This window comes from Alosa sapidissima, chromosome 18 (assembly GCF_018492685.1).
Source record: "Alosa sapidissima isolate fAloSap1 chromosome 18, fAloSap1.pri, whole genome shotgun sequence".
NCBI classification, from domain to species: Eukaryota; Metazoa; Chordata; class Actinopteri; order Clupeiformes; family Clupeidae; genus Alosa; species Alosa sapidissima.
Window position 1 is genome coordinate 14,661,742 of NC_055974.1, and position 15,888 is coordinate 14,677,629.

At 41.4% G+C, this 15,888-nt stretch overlaps 1 protein-coding gene across 4 annotated transcripts; it reads left to right on the top strand.

Annotated features, from left to right (window-relative positions):
- The first annotated feature begins 854 nt into the window (after positions 1 to 854).
- alox12 (arachidonate 12-lipoxygenase) lies at positions 855 to 15,804 on the top strand. 4 transcript variants are annotated; one of them, XM_042070524.1, is made up of 16 exons: positions 855 to 900; positions 3,302 to 3,445; positions 3,702 to 3,903; positions 4,079 to 4,160; positions 4,345 to 4,467; positions 4,611 to 4,717; positions 4,835 to 5,007; positions 6,181 to 6,324; positions 7,016 to 7,219; positions 10,572 to 10,658; positions 10,861 to 11,030; positions 11,208 to 11,329; positions 11,448 to 11,548; positions 14,053 to 14,223; positions 14,303 to 14,489; positions 14,948 to 15,804. In XM_042070524.1, exons 2-15 carry the CDS (start codon positions 3,302 to 3,304, stop codon positions 14,480 to 14,482), a joined length of 2,010 nt encoding a protein of 669 aa, XP_041926458.1. In that variant the 5' UTR covers positions 855 to 900; the 3' UTR covers positions 14,483 to 14,489; positions 14,948 to 15,804. The 4 variants fall into 4 exon arrangements, with proteins under 4 accessions (XP_041926458.1, XP_041926456.1, XP_041926457.1 ...); XM_042070522.1 differs by lacking the exon at positions 855 to 900 and adding an exon at positions 1,638 to 1,830; XM_042070523.1 differs by lacking the exon at positions 855 to 900 and adding an exon at positions 1,638 to 1,826.
- The last annotated feature ends 84 nt before the right edge of the window (positions 15,805 to 15,888 follow it).

Here is a 15,888-nt window from a genome sequence, read left to right on the forward strand (position 1 = left end):
TAATACTATAGTATTATTACTATAGTAATAATAATAATAATAATAATAATAATAATAATAAAGACACACCAACACAACAACTGCAGTGGCCTGGATACGGCATTCCAGAATATATTTTCCCCGGTGCCTTGGACTAGGACATTGCATGTGATGTAGACAAAATTTTGAGAGAGACGACCCGATGTAGACTGATTTGTTTTGTCTCAGTGAAATGCTATTTTGTGTTTTGACTTGGAAAAACACACTTGTGTTTGTTTTGATGTGTGTAAATACTGTAAACACTAGTACTTGAAGTTGGGATCCCTGTATGTTTACAGAACTATGACAAAAGTATGACCTCAAACTGACATAGTCTACCTTGTGCACAGAGAAAGCAAAAGCCAGATGTGTTTTTTATTCATACCATCAGTGTGTTGTTGGCACATTGTGTGCTTACTATTGTGATGGCTTGTGTTTACTGTTAGATACGAAAACACCATTTTTACAAAGTTGTGAAGAGTTAAGCAAGGTGTGTTAGCTTTTGCAAGAGAACTACAATGTTTTGCTGATTGGGTGAGAGGTTTTGCCATTTGTGTGTAGAGTTTTGCAAAAAAAGCCATAGTTACAAAAAATGTGCTTAAGCAATCAGAAAAAACTGTAAATGAGTAATGATGTGTCTAAACACATCTGTGTCAACTCTGCAAGGCTTTCAGTGTCAGAGGCCTATACAAGTGGAACAGGATATCATAGCTCAGGTTGTATTAGCATGTGGAGCAGGAAGTGTTATGGTGAAAGAATGAACTTGTTTTATAAGCACATTTTCATACTGTTTATTAGTCCTGAACACCTGAATAGAGTAGGCCTGTCATAAGCCCAATAGAGCAGTACCGCCTGAGGTAAAGGGATTCCCCTGACAAAGGGGTAAGTAAGAACACAAATGTATGTACCAGCATTCAAAATTTGAGCCTCCTACATGGTTTAGTTCTTGCGCTGTGGGCTTGTGAACTTTGACAAAAAAAAGAGGCCGAACAAAATCGACACCCCCTCCCCCTGTGAAACTGGCTGTATCTTGGAAAGTATGTATCTTACATAAGAGTAATTTTACAGTGTGTCTCCTGGGTAACATAGGTACACCTGGTCATTTTTTCAAAATTTTTTGAGACCTAAGTGCGTGGGCCCTGGTTGAACTGACGTGGAATGACCCCTCTGATTTTAGTTACAGGTCACAAATGTGTGATAGTTAGGCTATATCATATACAAACAAAAACACACACAAACGAGCTTGTGTATCCTTAACAATATATGATTTAAATGGTTACTGGAAATCTGAAGGAATTTGAACAGCTGCCACCAGCTTTTTTTTTTTCTGGTATTGTTTGTAAATGAGCATTCATAAGTTATTTAAATCATTAAAACAAGTGTTTCTGGGCAGAGAGTGAAATGATAAAACTCACTCCGAATGGTGAAGCATTGAGGCTTGTTGTATAAATAAATACAATTGAATTTATAAATAAATTATAAATGTTCCAAGAATGCTAAGGGCTAACTGAGCCATTAGCTTCAAAAGTGTGATGTCAACCATATAAGTGAGAGCTGGGCTGGTGCGTAGCTGCCTCACTTCCTCTCTCACAGGGAGGGGACTTAAGTAAACACGCTTCACCGAGAGAGAGGGAGAACACTCGGAGGAGCCTGTTTTGCGGAGAGCAGATAACCTGAGAGGGAAGTGTGTGAGGCAAAGTTGTAGTTTTGGAAACATACGAGACATCTGAGACAGATTATAGGGCAAAGTATATTTGCAAAAGCAAATACGTGAGAGAAAGTGGAAGCAAGAAAAACAGACCCAGAAGGCAAGTAAGTTATGTGTAACTTTTCAGACAGTTTTGTCTGTATGTTGATGAATTATCCATTTCATAAGGAAATGAAGGGAAGAAAGTCAAACAAGAATAGTTTTAATAGTGAATAGTGCTAGTATACTGTGTTTCAATGTGTTATTGACATGCACAAATATGAACATGTTTTTGTGTAGATGTTGGAAGTCTTATGTATAGCAGATTTGCATGGACAGAACTCTACATCACCCTTGGCAAACACATTTGCATTTTTTTTTCATCTCATCTGTAACTAATGACATCCACAGACACACAAACACACAGACACGCAAAGCAGTGAATAGCCTACATGACATGAACCGGCTTCTCTGAGCACACATATTTGTGTGTGTGCATGTTTACAAAGAGAAAAGAGAGAAAGAATCACGTTTCCATAAAATGCCAGCTTTCCATGGCAAATAGCTTTGAAACTGAAATGATGATCTCTGTAAAAGTTTCAATTTCTTTCTTAGGGTAATTCCATTGCAGTTTGACAATTACAAGGTTACTGTGAGGGAGAGGTCACCTTTTCATCGTGTTTCCCAGAGATATGTCTTTGTCTATGCCTATGTCTAAAACACTTAACTGGAGATCCTTTTTCAAGAATGAGTATATGATGTAATGGAAGTTATTTTGTGTGTATGAATGTATCATGTCATGGAAGTTAGAACTTTCGATACTTCTTCACTTGGTGTGTGTATGTGTGTGTGTGTGTGTGTGTGTGTGTGTGTGTGCGTGTGTGTGCGTGTGTGTGTGTGTGTGTTTGGGGGAGGGTTCAGGTGAGGGACAGGCCCTCCCCTGCAGGTATATAGATACTTTCATCTACCAGCGGATTTGACGGACATTCACTTACTGTCCAAATACTTTCTATGCAGTCAATGTATCAGATAACATTGTTTGTTATTTGTGGACAATTCCTTTTTGTCAATGTTGCGTTGTTGAACAGTGTCACGTTGCTGTAGTTTGGCTTTCACCAGAAACTTGGTGTGTGTGTGTGTGCGTGTGTGTGTGTGTGTGTGCATGTGTGTGTGTGTGAGTGTGTGTGTGTGTGCGTGTGTGTTTGGGGGAGGGTTCAGGTGAGGGACAGGCCCTCCCCTGCAGGTATATAGATACTTTCATCTACCAGCGGATTTGACGGACATTCACTTACTGTCCAAATACTTTCCATGCAGTCAATGTATCAGATAACATTGTTTGTTATTTGTGGACAATTCCTTTTTGTCAATGTTGCGTTGTTGAACAGTGTCATGTTGCTGTAGTTTGGCTTTCACCAGACCAAGCTCAATCTTTTAAGATTGAGCCGCAGGGCGAAAAAGAAGTCGCCGGCAGATCAGGCTGGGTTCACCCAGCCTAATGTTGCTGTGGGAGAGGTTACCTTTTCACTGAGATAGGAATGTCTGATAACTTGTGTGCTTATTTGTGGACAAGTCAGGAGACATTTCTTTCATGTGCAGATGGATTACAAAGTGACTGTGGCAACAGGTACCTCTGAGTACTCTGGGACCAACAACTACATATACATCACTCTGGTGGGAGAAAAAGGAGAGAGTGAGAAGACTGTTCTCGATAACCCCGGGTTGGACTTCTGTCGTGGTGCTGTAAGTGCTTGAGTGAGCTCACCCTATACTCATGTGTGTCAACAAGTCAATGTGCTAAGAGTGCCGCTCAGTTGCAGACATTATTTTTTTCTTCTCGAAGTGAAGGAAACCGCATTCTCTCTCTAACCGCATGTTACTTATAAAAGGATTTATTGCACCATGCCCTTGACTACAGATGCGTTTCGGCGTCAAGCCGTCTTCAGTGTAACAAGACCACTTACCACTTTTTTTCCCCTTCTCCTCACCTCTAACTTAGGTGGATCAGTACACCGTCACGACTTCAGCCTCACTGGGGCAGTTGCTCCTGGTGCGTCTAGAGAAGCAGCGGTATTTCATCGAGGATAATTGGTTCTGTCGTTACGTAACAGTAGAGGCACCGGCGGGGGGAGATGTGCTGATCTTCCCCTGCTACCGCTGGCTAGTGGGGGATGTGAAAGTGGAGCTCCGTGAAGGCACAGGTCAGAGCTGAAGTAGTTTCCCCTTCACAAACATTCTGGTCATAATGCAACCCAGAAAGGGGTTTTCATTTCCTGTGCCTTCTAACCACTCACTGCTTGCCTATCTCTCCTCCCTTTTTCTCACTCATTAGTCTGCACGTACACTTTCTCCAAACTCTCTTAATTCCTCTTACAGCTAAGAGGCTGACAGACGACTCTTTGCCTCAAATGTTGACTCACAGAAAAGCGGAACTTCAGGAGAGACAGAAGGCATACAGGTCATCCCTCATCTTGCCCCACCTTGTTCTACAAATAAATCAAAATACATTTCTGTACAAATGTAATCTGATTGAAAACAAGTTCTGAAAGTTTGGTCACTTTTTACTGTTTACTTTTTTAGACACATTGGATGTGCGTGTTTGTATTTTTATCTGTATCTGTGCATGTCTGACTACATTTCAGATGGCAGATGTGGGCCTCAGGGATTCCGAAATGCATCGATGCAAAATCAGAGGCTGATCTTCCACAGGATGTTCGATTTGACAACGAGAAGCGTAGTGACTTTGAGGGATCACTGCATTATGCGTAAGGGGGAGTCCTTCTGTGGACTCAAATGCTGAAACTGCCTAAACTGTTCTTCCATTGTTGACATGCCGTAAATGAAATGTGAATTCTGCACACTTGCTTTAATTTACGCCTCTAGCTTTACCCTTCATTCTCTTTTGTAGGCTTCTTGAACTGTCACTGAAGAAGCTGGCTATTAAATTTGGAAAGTCTTGGAATGACCTTGATGATTTCAAGCGCATATTTTGGAAGCTGAGGAGTCCCATAGCTGGTATGTCATACAACATCTTGAACCTTTTGTACTGAGTAAGGTATGGAAGCTGTTTAGCCTTTTCCTGCAAGTACATGAGATTGCCTCTTCCATGTTCTATTTGCTTTCCCTTCCCAGAGTACACCATGGATCACTGGAGGGAGGACTGGTTTTTTGGGTATCAGTTCTTGAATGGATGCAATCCAAGAATGATAACGCAGATCCGGGAGTTACCCTCTAACTTCCGTGTCACTGGAGATATGGTGCAGGCCTCTCTGAAACCCAACACCACACTGGAGAAAGAGATGAAGGTGCTGCTTATTATCTGGCTTTGCTTGTGCTGCAGGCCCTAGAGTTTGGCAGCAAAATTCCTCTCAAATATAGGTTATGTATTGGCAGGTATAAGATTAAACGTTCTGCTATGCTTTGAATTTTGGCAGGGGGTACATTTGAATGACAATAACAATCTGTAACGGCTTAAGTCAGATTTACTTATCTGTCAAAAAATACCAAATTCCCTGTATTGGTAGAAGTGCATTATATTTCTGTATTGAGAAGGCCCTTGTACAAAAGTATGTCTCCTTCCATTTCCGCAAGATATTTTTGCCCTGAATGTTTAATTGTTTCTCCTTTTCAATGTGCTGCTGAAGACAACCAAACAGGAAGTTTAGTCTCAGTGTCTGAGAATGGCCAAATTAAGGGATCAGACCTTGAGCGCTGGTGCCAAATAACCAGTGGGCTCATTTTTTAGCAACATTGTACATGGTGCTCAATAGGAAGAAAAGATTTATTACACATTAAACATTATCTGGAGGCCAAGTAAATTAGGAAAGATTTATTACACATTAAACATTATCTGGAGGCCAAGTCAATTAGGAAAGATTTATTACACATTAAACATTATCTGGAGGCCAAGTAAATTAGGAAAGATTTATTACACATTAAACATTATCTGGAGGCCAAGTAAATTAGGAAACCTTGGAGTAAGCACTAAGAACTAATTTGATTCAGTGACTAGGTAGCATGAGTAAAGACGGGCATGACAAGTGGAAGTTATCCATGTTAGGGTGCTTAGAGTTGTTAGAGCTGTGCTCTTGAAGAGATGTATCAAGAGATCCTTGGATCAAGAGATGTAGAGCTGTTCCAGCTTGGGTAGCATTTGGTTGCTCTTTCCATCAACATTTCATCAATAACAGTACAATAATTTACAATAGCTGCCAATAACTTACAGTACAGTTTTCATAGGAGATGTTACATTTAGCCTTTTCAGTAGCTCAGTTGACTCGCAGTGGGAGACTCGTTGGTCTTTACATGAGCAGGTCTGCAGGTCTACACAAGGATTAGCAGCATAAAAAAGTTTGTTTTGGGGGTCTGTCAGCTTGGTCACGTGTCCCCACTAAACACATTAATTATTTCTGAATTGCATTAAGAAGTAGCACTTATCATGCACTCATTCATCCATTTGTGATTTCTCTCAATTGCAGGCAGGTAATGTCTATCTGGTGGACTATGCCATAATGGACGGCATCCCTACAAACGTTATCCGGAACCAACGGCAGCACATAGCTGCCCCTCTGTGTCTGGTGTATGAACATCCGGAGCACCGTCTCATCCCCATCGCCATCCAGGTCAGACCCCACAACAATCTCTAACACGGCGTCATACTCTGATGGCACAGCTGAGCAGTATGAGGCCTGTATGCAAGTAGAGCATGAGCAAACAAAGACTATTTAGGCAAGTCCCCCCACTGGGCAGCCATCTTGCTACGCACTTTGGGCAGGCCTTGGGCAGCTATTTTGTGCACACTGCGTGTGTGCAAGGCTTCGCGACACCAAGCTGCGAGATCACAACACATGATTGGCACGATCTGTTCACATTTCGACTTTTGGCAGTGGAAGCGATGAGATAAGTGTGGACAACTGCCATATTGCTGTTACGAACTAACCCCATACATTTCTATGGAGGATTGTTTGAGTGCTGTGTCTCCTCATTAGATAGTGTCTGGATCAAATATCTGATACACAGGTAGAGGCCTCTTAAAACCCACCAACATCTCCAGACATCACAGCACATATGCATGTCATATACACTTCAAAAACAATAATAACAACAACCACCTCCCAATTACCAACATCCAGAGATAGACCCAAGATATATAAAGATTCAAACTTATCCATAACAGACCATCAGACTCTGATATCCTTCCTTGTATAGTGTTTGACAAAATGTGTGCATTGGGCAGCATCTATTATTTGCTATATGCCACAACATGTGTGACTGAAACCAACTCCAAGTTACTTTCTCTCTTCTTCACCCAAGCTTGAGCAGAAGCCACGCAGACACACTCCTGTCTTCCTGCCCAGCGACCCTCCGCTGGCCTGGCTGTTGGCTAAGATGTGGGTCCGCCATGCAGAGTTCCAGATTTTCCAGGTGTTGTCCCATTTGCTCCGGACTCACCTGGTGGTGGAGGTCTTTTCTATTGCTACACTGAGGCAACTTCCTGCTGTCCACCCCCTGTTCAAGGTAAGTCATCTTCTGCATTAATCTGCAATCTTTAAAGATTGTGGTAATATAAATGTGTATAAACTCCAATATTGTGGTAATATAAACTCCAAAGGCATATTATATTCAGGAGTCTTTTATCTATAGCGGGTGAATGAGGTGGTGAAATATCAGAAAAACAGATTTAAAACAAGAGCAAATTTGTGATACGACTTGCAGGCAAAGACCCAAATGCAAACCAGATATATGCAGTTATTCAGGTTTTATTTTGAAGTTCTCAAGCAATCAAAGAAAATGAATCAAAGCACAAAAGATACCATCCAAACAAGAGGCTCAAACATCGACAGTTTAAAAGGGTCAAAAGCACAAAAGATTTCACAACCAGAAATTCAGGAACAATCTGACAAAGAACGTCAAAAACACTGAACTTAAATACCAGGGGATCTAGACATTGGGCAAGAGCTAACAACATACAGGGGAACTCAGACGACATGTAGATGCAGGTGTGTACAAAAAGTGGTGGAAAAACCAGGGAGTGGCACAAGACAGGTGGAGGCGGGGTTCAGACCACAACAAGCACATGCATCAGAACAACACGACATGACAGACAATAGATCTGAAGTTCGCCCACAAAAAGGACCCACAGCTGCCATCTTTTCAGTGGTTCATCAACTCGTAGGGTGAACGGCAATTCTGCATTCGCATTGCGGCCCTCTATCGACTAAATCCGCACTATATGTAGGCTAAGTTTGCCAGATCGGTGGGGTGTACTACGAATCTCGATTAGTGGGTTAGCAAGGTATGTTGCGCTCAAAGCCAGGCTATGCTGTGACACGAAAGTGGATCTGTTTTAGTGTCGCTATATCACCATGGTATCTTATGCTGTCAACCAAACCTGGTTGGGAGGAGGTTATGCGCTAAGAGCAAGTTATAGCTGAAATCGTGTAATCTACTGCACACTGACCAATCGTCTTAAAAATAGGGGTGTGACTTTCGAAACCGCAAGCATAGTCGGCCCGATTCTGGCTGAGTGCTGGCAATGTCGGCTGAGGTCCGAGTCAGCTGAAGCACAGTAAACACAGTCGGCCCGATCCTGGCTGAGTGCTGCCACTGTCGGCGGAGTTTCAAGTCGGCTGAGGCACTGTCCCCTTGAAGTGGCCGATACTGACAAGCAGTAGTTGGGCTGGTTGTGTTTCTTATTTGGCCCGATTGTGGTTCGACGGGCTACTGCCAGTGTTCGAATCAGTGTCAAGGCTTCGAAGCACAAGTGTTTCGAAACACTTGTGACACTTGTGCTTCGAAACCTGGTTCAAATCCCCATGTCATGTGACCAAAGTTAAGCGAACCTTCGATGCATTTCACCGGTGTCGGCAGGCGTGCCCGCGCGTTCAATTAACAGTGTAGCTTTCACTTAAGCAATAACCATGATGGTGTAGTGGTTCGTGAGGGTGTTTTTTGCACGGTAGCCCAGGCTGCTCAAATGTGGCTCGATCCCCGTTTGATTTGTAAGGTATTGTTTCAGATCGTATCTGTTTAGGTTTTCTTACTTCACCATAACCACACAGTTTCAACTAAACTCTCAGAATGGTAAACAATCTAGAGTTTTTATAAGAAGAAAGTGATTTAGAGAACACATATTGGCAGCAATAAGATTCTCTTTATTGTGACTTCATGTGGTCTCCCATCCAGTAATTGACCAAGGGCATGACTGCTTAGTTTTTGACAAAGACTGAACACAGGTAACACAGCGAGCCACGAACTTTAAAGACTACATCTCCAATACGAAGCATTTGACAGATTTGTTCTAAACAGCTCTGAGGTGTCGGAATTGTTTCAAAGCTTCGGAACAATTCGGCACAATTGCTTCGAACGTTTCAGTGTTTCATAAAGCCTCGCTTTGCCCACCCCTACTTCAAAACGAAGTTCTCTCACGTGTAGGATTCTGTCATATAGGCCTATCTTACAGGTGGAGCTCCTGGTGGAACAGGTGGAACATTTTGGATCTCGAATGTGCTTTAATAGTGCTGTGCGTGCAAATATCCCACTATGGACGTGCATACCATACAACAACTGATGACGATTGATTTATTTGATGTTATAGGTTAGACACAAAAAATGACCGCAGTGTAGATTAAGCTATCGCTCATGAATGCGGAAGTAATTGTTTTTAAATAGAGGCGGTCTTGTGCGTTACACGATTGGCCAAAGTCATCCCAACACCGAGAACGCGCACAGATCTGAACTGAAAGCCTAGTTTGACAAATATATCACATACCTGCAATCGTAGTATCACTTAACGTATACCCCTGAGTCAAGGCTTTGTCAAGCCTCGATATGTCTACATAGCCTAGATATGTCTAACGTGCTTCGTAGTATAGCTACCCCACGGGTAGCGGATCTGTAGTTCGATGGAATGAGACATAAGGAACTACAGAGTCGACTTGCATCTGATGTCGCAATACATCATACTTATTTAAGTCATGCAAAATAGCCTATTCTACCGTCTGTGGACATTGTTATTTGCAAAGCCGGTGCTGGATAAACAAATAGCGTGCGTGCGACAGAGGGAAAGTTCTTTGGTGTTGCTTTAAGGAGATCCAAGTGTTAACCAAACCAAAATGTGGCTACCGGGTACGCTGGCTATATCATTAATACATTTTCGCCACCTACTGGCAAATGCATAGAACAAAACAATCCTATGGTTTGTGTACCCATGTAGTCTCATTTTGTTTTACAATGATCGCCGCATTAATAAGGCAAATAGAGAGAGATGTGCAGTTCTGCCCGAAATAGATGCCCGATAAGTGCCCAAAAAGCGTTGCAATATGGCCGCCGAGTGGAGGGACTTGCCTAAAAGGACTTTGATTAGATTGGTACTCGCCTTTCTGTGGTAGCCATATGTCCCAGGGATGTGTCGTGTGATGAAATTGCAAAAATATGACCTTTATAGTGAACATCGGCCTCCTGAAGCCCAGATGTCAAACTATCTATCCATACTATTTGAAAATTATATAACCAATCATCATTTCTATGAAATCTATTTTCACATTTTAAAGATATTGTGTGGTATGAAGTAACACTTACAGTAATTACACATGCCCTGTTAGCTTGTCCAATTAATAGCGAGGACTTGAAAGCATGAAAAAACAATGAAGTAATCCAGGAAGACAAAATTAATTTGTTAATTAGACACTAAATTAACTAAATTAATAATCTTTTGTTTTATTTGGTTGAATTTATTATCAGAATGTTCTTTCTCTTGGGTGTATATGTTGTTTCCTTTATGCTATTCATGTGTTTATCTTTGATAATTATGGTAATTATGATATTTATGGACTTCCAAAATTACAGTAGAATGTTGTGGTTTTGGCAGCTGCTGACACCTCATTTGAGATATACTTTGGAAATCAACTGCCGAGGCCGCACCCAACTTATCTCAGCAGATGGGATCTTCAAGCGGGTGAGTCAAAATCACACCATGAACACTCACTACCAAGCTAGTGTGTGACAATATATGAAAACGATGATAAAATATGTGAAAAGATTATTACTCTGATTAATATGATAATAAAAATATGTGAAATGTGTGAAATACAAAACAGATTAGACCTAGTATTAGTATTATTTGCAAATGATACAATGTTCCAGTTATCCATGTGTAGGTGGTGTCAACTGGGGGAGATGGCCTACTGGTATTGGCCCAGCGAGAATACAAAGTTCTCACCTACCGCTCCCTACAGCCTCCGTGTGACTTTGAGGACCGAGGTGTGACCAAGCTGAAAGGCTACTTCTACAGAGACAACAGCCTGATGATCTGGGACGCTATTCAAAAGTACGGTCATCATTTCCGTGAAGGAACCAAATTAATGCAATGTAATGTTTCAACCCTGTATCAAAAGTGTGAAATTGTGAAATGTTCTTTATCTCTTTTCATGATCTTGTTATCTTTTGAATATAATAACTTTCTCTATCTCTCTTTCTCTCTCTCTTCTGGTTATCCTATCTTAAGTTATGTCACAGGGATGATTTCTTTATACTACCCAAATGACCATGATGTAGTAGAGGATGCAGAACTGCAGGCCTGGGTAAAGGATGTGGCTGAGGAGGGCTTTGTAAACGTCCCTCAGTTTGGTCAGTCGATGTCACCGTTATACAGTAGCTCATGGCAGTTGTTCAGCAGCATTGATGAGATACAAATCTGGAAGCATCTTAGACTTCTGAGATGTTGTGTTATGTGTTCATCCTTCAGGGTTATCCTCTGAGCTCAAGACTAAAAAAGAGTTAGTCACTCTGGTCTCAGTGGTCATCTTCATCAGCACAGCACAGCATGCAGCCACCAACAATGGCCAGGTAGGCGCTCTTCCCTTACTGCATACATTTCTGACATAAATGGCGCCAGTTTCATTGGTGTCTGTTGAAGCACACAAAGACCAACTACAAGCAGCATACATGAAGTTCATACTTTGGCAATTTGGTTATGCAAACAACAGTATGCCTATAACAGTGAATCCTCTAAAATGTGTAGTATGACTTTGGACACAACTGTCATGTGGAAATAGACAGCAGGAAGCAGGGACTTTAAGTTAATGTTTAGTAGAAAAATTTCCATGATAAGTGGGTGGGGAAGCACTGCAGGAAACTGTGTCTGCAAGATACCATAACCATATGGGAATATTTGAGGGTATTAGTCAACAGACTGCTGCAACACACCACAGTGGAGAGTGCAGTGAGGTGGGAAGAGAAAGACACAATAAAAGAATGAAACTGGATATCCAAGATTGCCTCATAAACACGCATATACACGGAAGTTATAATGGTGGAAAGAATGGCCACACCACCAGTGTTGTGAGCAATGCTCGAACTATAGGGACACGGAAGAGGGAGACAAGTTTTGTTTAACAAATGAAAAATTACATGTGTCATGATCAGTGGCAGCCATCAGATGTTTACAAAAGTGCCCCAATAATGCTAAACTGTCTGTTATCTTTTAATCCTACCCCATATCAGACAAATGATTTTGATTGGCCGGTAAATATACAGACTGGTGGAAATCTGTTTGAATGGAAGAGGGCCCAGGTGGATATGTCAGAGCAAATGAAATGAGTTCACAAAGCCACCTGATATCCCTGTGAAAAGCTGAAGAGCTTTAAGGCTCTTAATTGATTGATTCATTATTAATTCATATCATGTGGTTGTGGGGTCCTCCTATGTGTCATTGTTCATTGTTTAGGTACTGTAGGCCTATGGTTACATGTGAAAAGTCTAGTCATCATGTGAGGTCCCTAACCACTAGCACAAGGAATTTGACATCTAAATCTTACTAAGGCTGCACACTTGCTGACTGTTCCCGCAAGTTACTGGCCTGGCCTACTATTTTAGGGTGACATCAATCAATGTGCTTGTGTGTGTATTTCATCTTATTGTTCATTGACATCTTTCAATTCACTTATCATGACTGTGGTGAATATGGTGAATAAACTCTTTTGAGAAGTGGATAAACTGTAATAAGAGGTGGATAAACTGAATTATGAAATTTCAGAGGTGGATAAACTGTGTTTACTTGCGTTTATCCTCCACTACAGCCCTGATTGATCATAATCAGGGCATCAGATAGCAATCAAGGCCAAATTTCGCATGGCCAAATTTCCACCAATGATTCCCGGGACACTGAAAGACCGGGGTACACGAAACTTGGTGGGCATATAGCCCCGCATGGAACCATCGTTTTTTGTTTTTCATCTGTAGCCCCCCCGCTGGACTGGACCCCCGAAAGGAGGGTAGGGCAGACACAGTTTTCTGTGAATATCTCGGGAACCGTAGGGTTTAGGAGGACCACCTTTTTTTTGTATGTTGATCTTAAGGGGCCATGTCAACCCATTCCATAACCACTCATTTCATGTATAGTGCCACCTAGTTAAAAACAAAAAAGTAAAAATTAGGTGTTGTAATCGCAGGTATCTGTGACCTAACATGGTCAGAACTGCACGAAATTGGAAGTGTAGGATCATTATGACACCCTCCGAATGCATGCCAAGTTTTGTGAACCTTCGTTCATGGGGGGCCATACAATAAAGTAATTTATGTGTACATTTAGTGACCATACACCAACTGTGTATTTTTTTTCTGTGAATATCTTGAGAACCGTAGGGCCTAGGATGACCAATTTTTTGCGTATGTTTGCCTCCAGGGGTCATGTTAACCCATTCCATATGCACACATGTGCATAAACAGATACACACGCACACACATACATTCACAGTAATCATACGTATGACACATACTCACACAGTAGACATATGTACGCATGCATGCACATGCACACACACAGGCACATACGCAGGCACACACACAAGCACATGCACACACACACACACACACATAAACGTAACATAAAAGTACACACACACATGCACACAATTCAAGAATTTCTCAGAATTATGAACAGGCAAGATGGGGGTGGGGTTGTATAAAATGTATTTTACATGTGAAATCTATGAACTAATCATGTTTTGGTACTTGTTGTCTAGCAGATACCAGTGAGAATTGAGTGTGCATAATGCAATTCAGTGAGACAGTTAGAATCATATATGCCTTTCAGCGTGACTTCTTTTTGTGGAAAAAATGTGCTGGACTGGGCGGCGGTCATATTTTGTATCGCTCTGTGGTACATCTAGTTTGTAATATTATAATTTGTTTTTTTGTGTGAGTAGACCTTGCCCTGGGTCTGGAGGATAATGACCGGGTGACTCTGTGTGTTTGTGTATGCTCCGGGTGATACTGACTGGATGACACATTGAGTATTACTTGACTCTCTAATTAATTGGTTTTCTCTTTCTGACTCTTTTCGAGTGTAGTTTGACTGGTGTGCCTGGGTCCCTAACACTCCCTGTACCATGCGAAGCCCCGCCCCAGAGGACAAGGATGCCGTTACCATGGAGTTGATCATGGACACCCTGCCAGACATCAGTCAATCTTGTGTGGAAATGGCTATCACATGGCACCTTGGTCGTGCACAGCCTGATGCAGTGAGTGATGTCACAATGCCATAACTTATTTGTTGTTCCCTTACGTGTTGTGCTCCTCTCATCAAATTAATCTCCTCAGATTCCAATGGGTCAGTATGTGGAAGAGTACTTCACCGAACCCAAAGCCAAGAAACTCATCAAAAACTTTCAGGAAGATCTTAAAATCATTGAGAAGAAGATCATTGAACAAAACGAAGGGGTGGAACTGCCATATCTCTACCTCTGCCCTAGCCGTATTGAGAACAGCATCACAATATAGACATAGGGTGCATTCAGGGCACCTCGGAATGACAAGGACCGCCCCCCATGGCTACTTTGTTTTTCCGACAGCAAGTGTTCATGTGCTTTGCCATCGGAATGTGTGACAAACACGGATGCCACAACAAAGGTTAAAACATACTCACTAATCCTAAACAAACAACTGTATTTGCTTAAAATATAGTGTAAGATGCTTGTGAAAGAAAGATATGCAGCTTTCAAGTGACAAAAACGGCAAATTCCCAAGTTCACATGAAAACTGTTGGACATGAAAGGCCACATGGGCTACAAACGAACTACAACTTGACGACAAAAGTGATGACGAGCCCCTAACTGGGCAACTCTGTTAGCAAAATCTAGCCCCAGTTTCCGACCTCTGACTCACACATTAAGTGACGTGAATGACGCGGAATGATGTTTTCACTCGGAGAAAGATTTTTCCGAAGCCCATGAACGCTAGGATAGGGCACATAGCTGTCAGATGACATGGTGTCTTCCACTCTCATGGAAAAAGACAAATATCTCTTGAGGATGTAGCCTCTAGTGGCGAGAATGCTGAATTGCAGCTAACTGAATACCATGCCATCTCCAAAACCTGTCTGTAATATCGTTGTCCCTCGAGTGGCGCAAAAACATTTCAACTACAATTTATATTTACAGGAAATTGAACACACACATTGAAACCATAGTTTTGAATACCAATACTATATTCCAGTTCCGCGAATAGATTGCCTTTGCTGTCTTAGTAGGTCCTACTCTGTAGCCTTAACATTCAGGAATATTAAACACCAAGTGCATCTTTTTAGTTTTAGAACACAACTACGAAATACTCACTAATAATACCAGAAAATTAAATTGATGTATATTCTTAGTTTTAGGTGATGAGGGGAGGTCGGTGGTTATTAATGACCTCTTCATTCTCTCACAGAGCCTGGTAAATTGACTTTCAACTTTTTTTGTGCTGGATTATTGTAACAAGATCCAATAGGCACGGAGATTGCATTTACATACAGATTGAATTAATATATAAGTCAGCCAGTTTAAGGGCATATTATACAATTCTGTTCAATGGTTCTGTCTAGGCTCTATATATTTTGCTTTCCTTAACTTCTTTGCAGATGTTTTTATTTGTTTTGTAGTCATCATTTTATATTTATTTAATCTCAAACATGTTTGTTATGTTTTTGTCTTAATTGCTTTCTCTGTTTTATGAATTTACCATAATATCTTTTGCTGAATCCATGCCCATGTATTTACTCAGGGTATTGCTGTAAATTTAGCTGAAAGCTCAGTCAATTGAATAAACAATGACAGTGATCTCTTCCTGTAACAACAGTCAAACAACATTATGTTTCTTCTCTGTCTCACACAATGAAGAAGTTACTATAACTGAAGTTAACTGTAGAC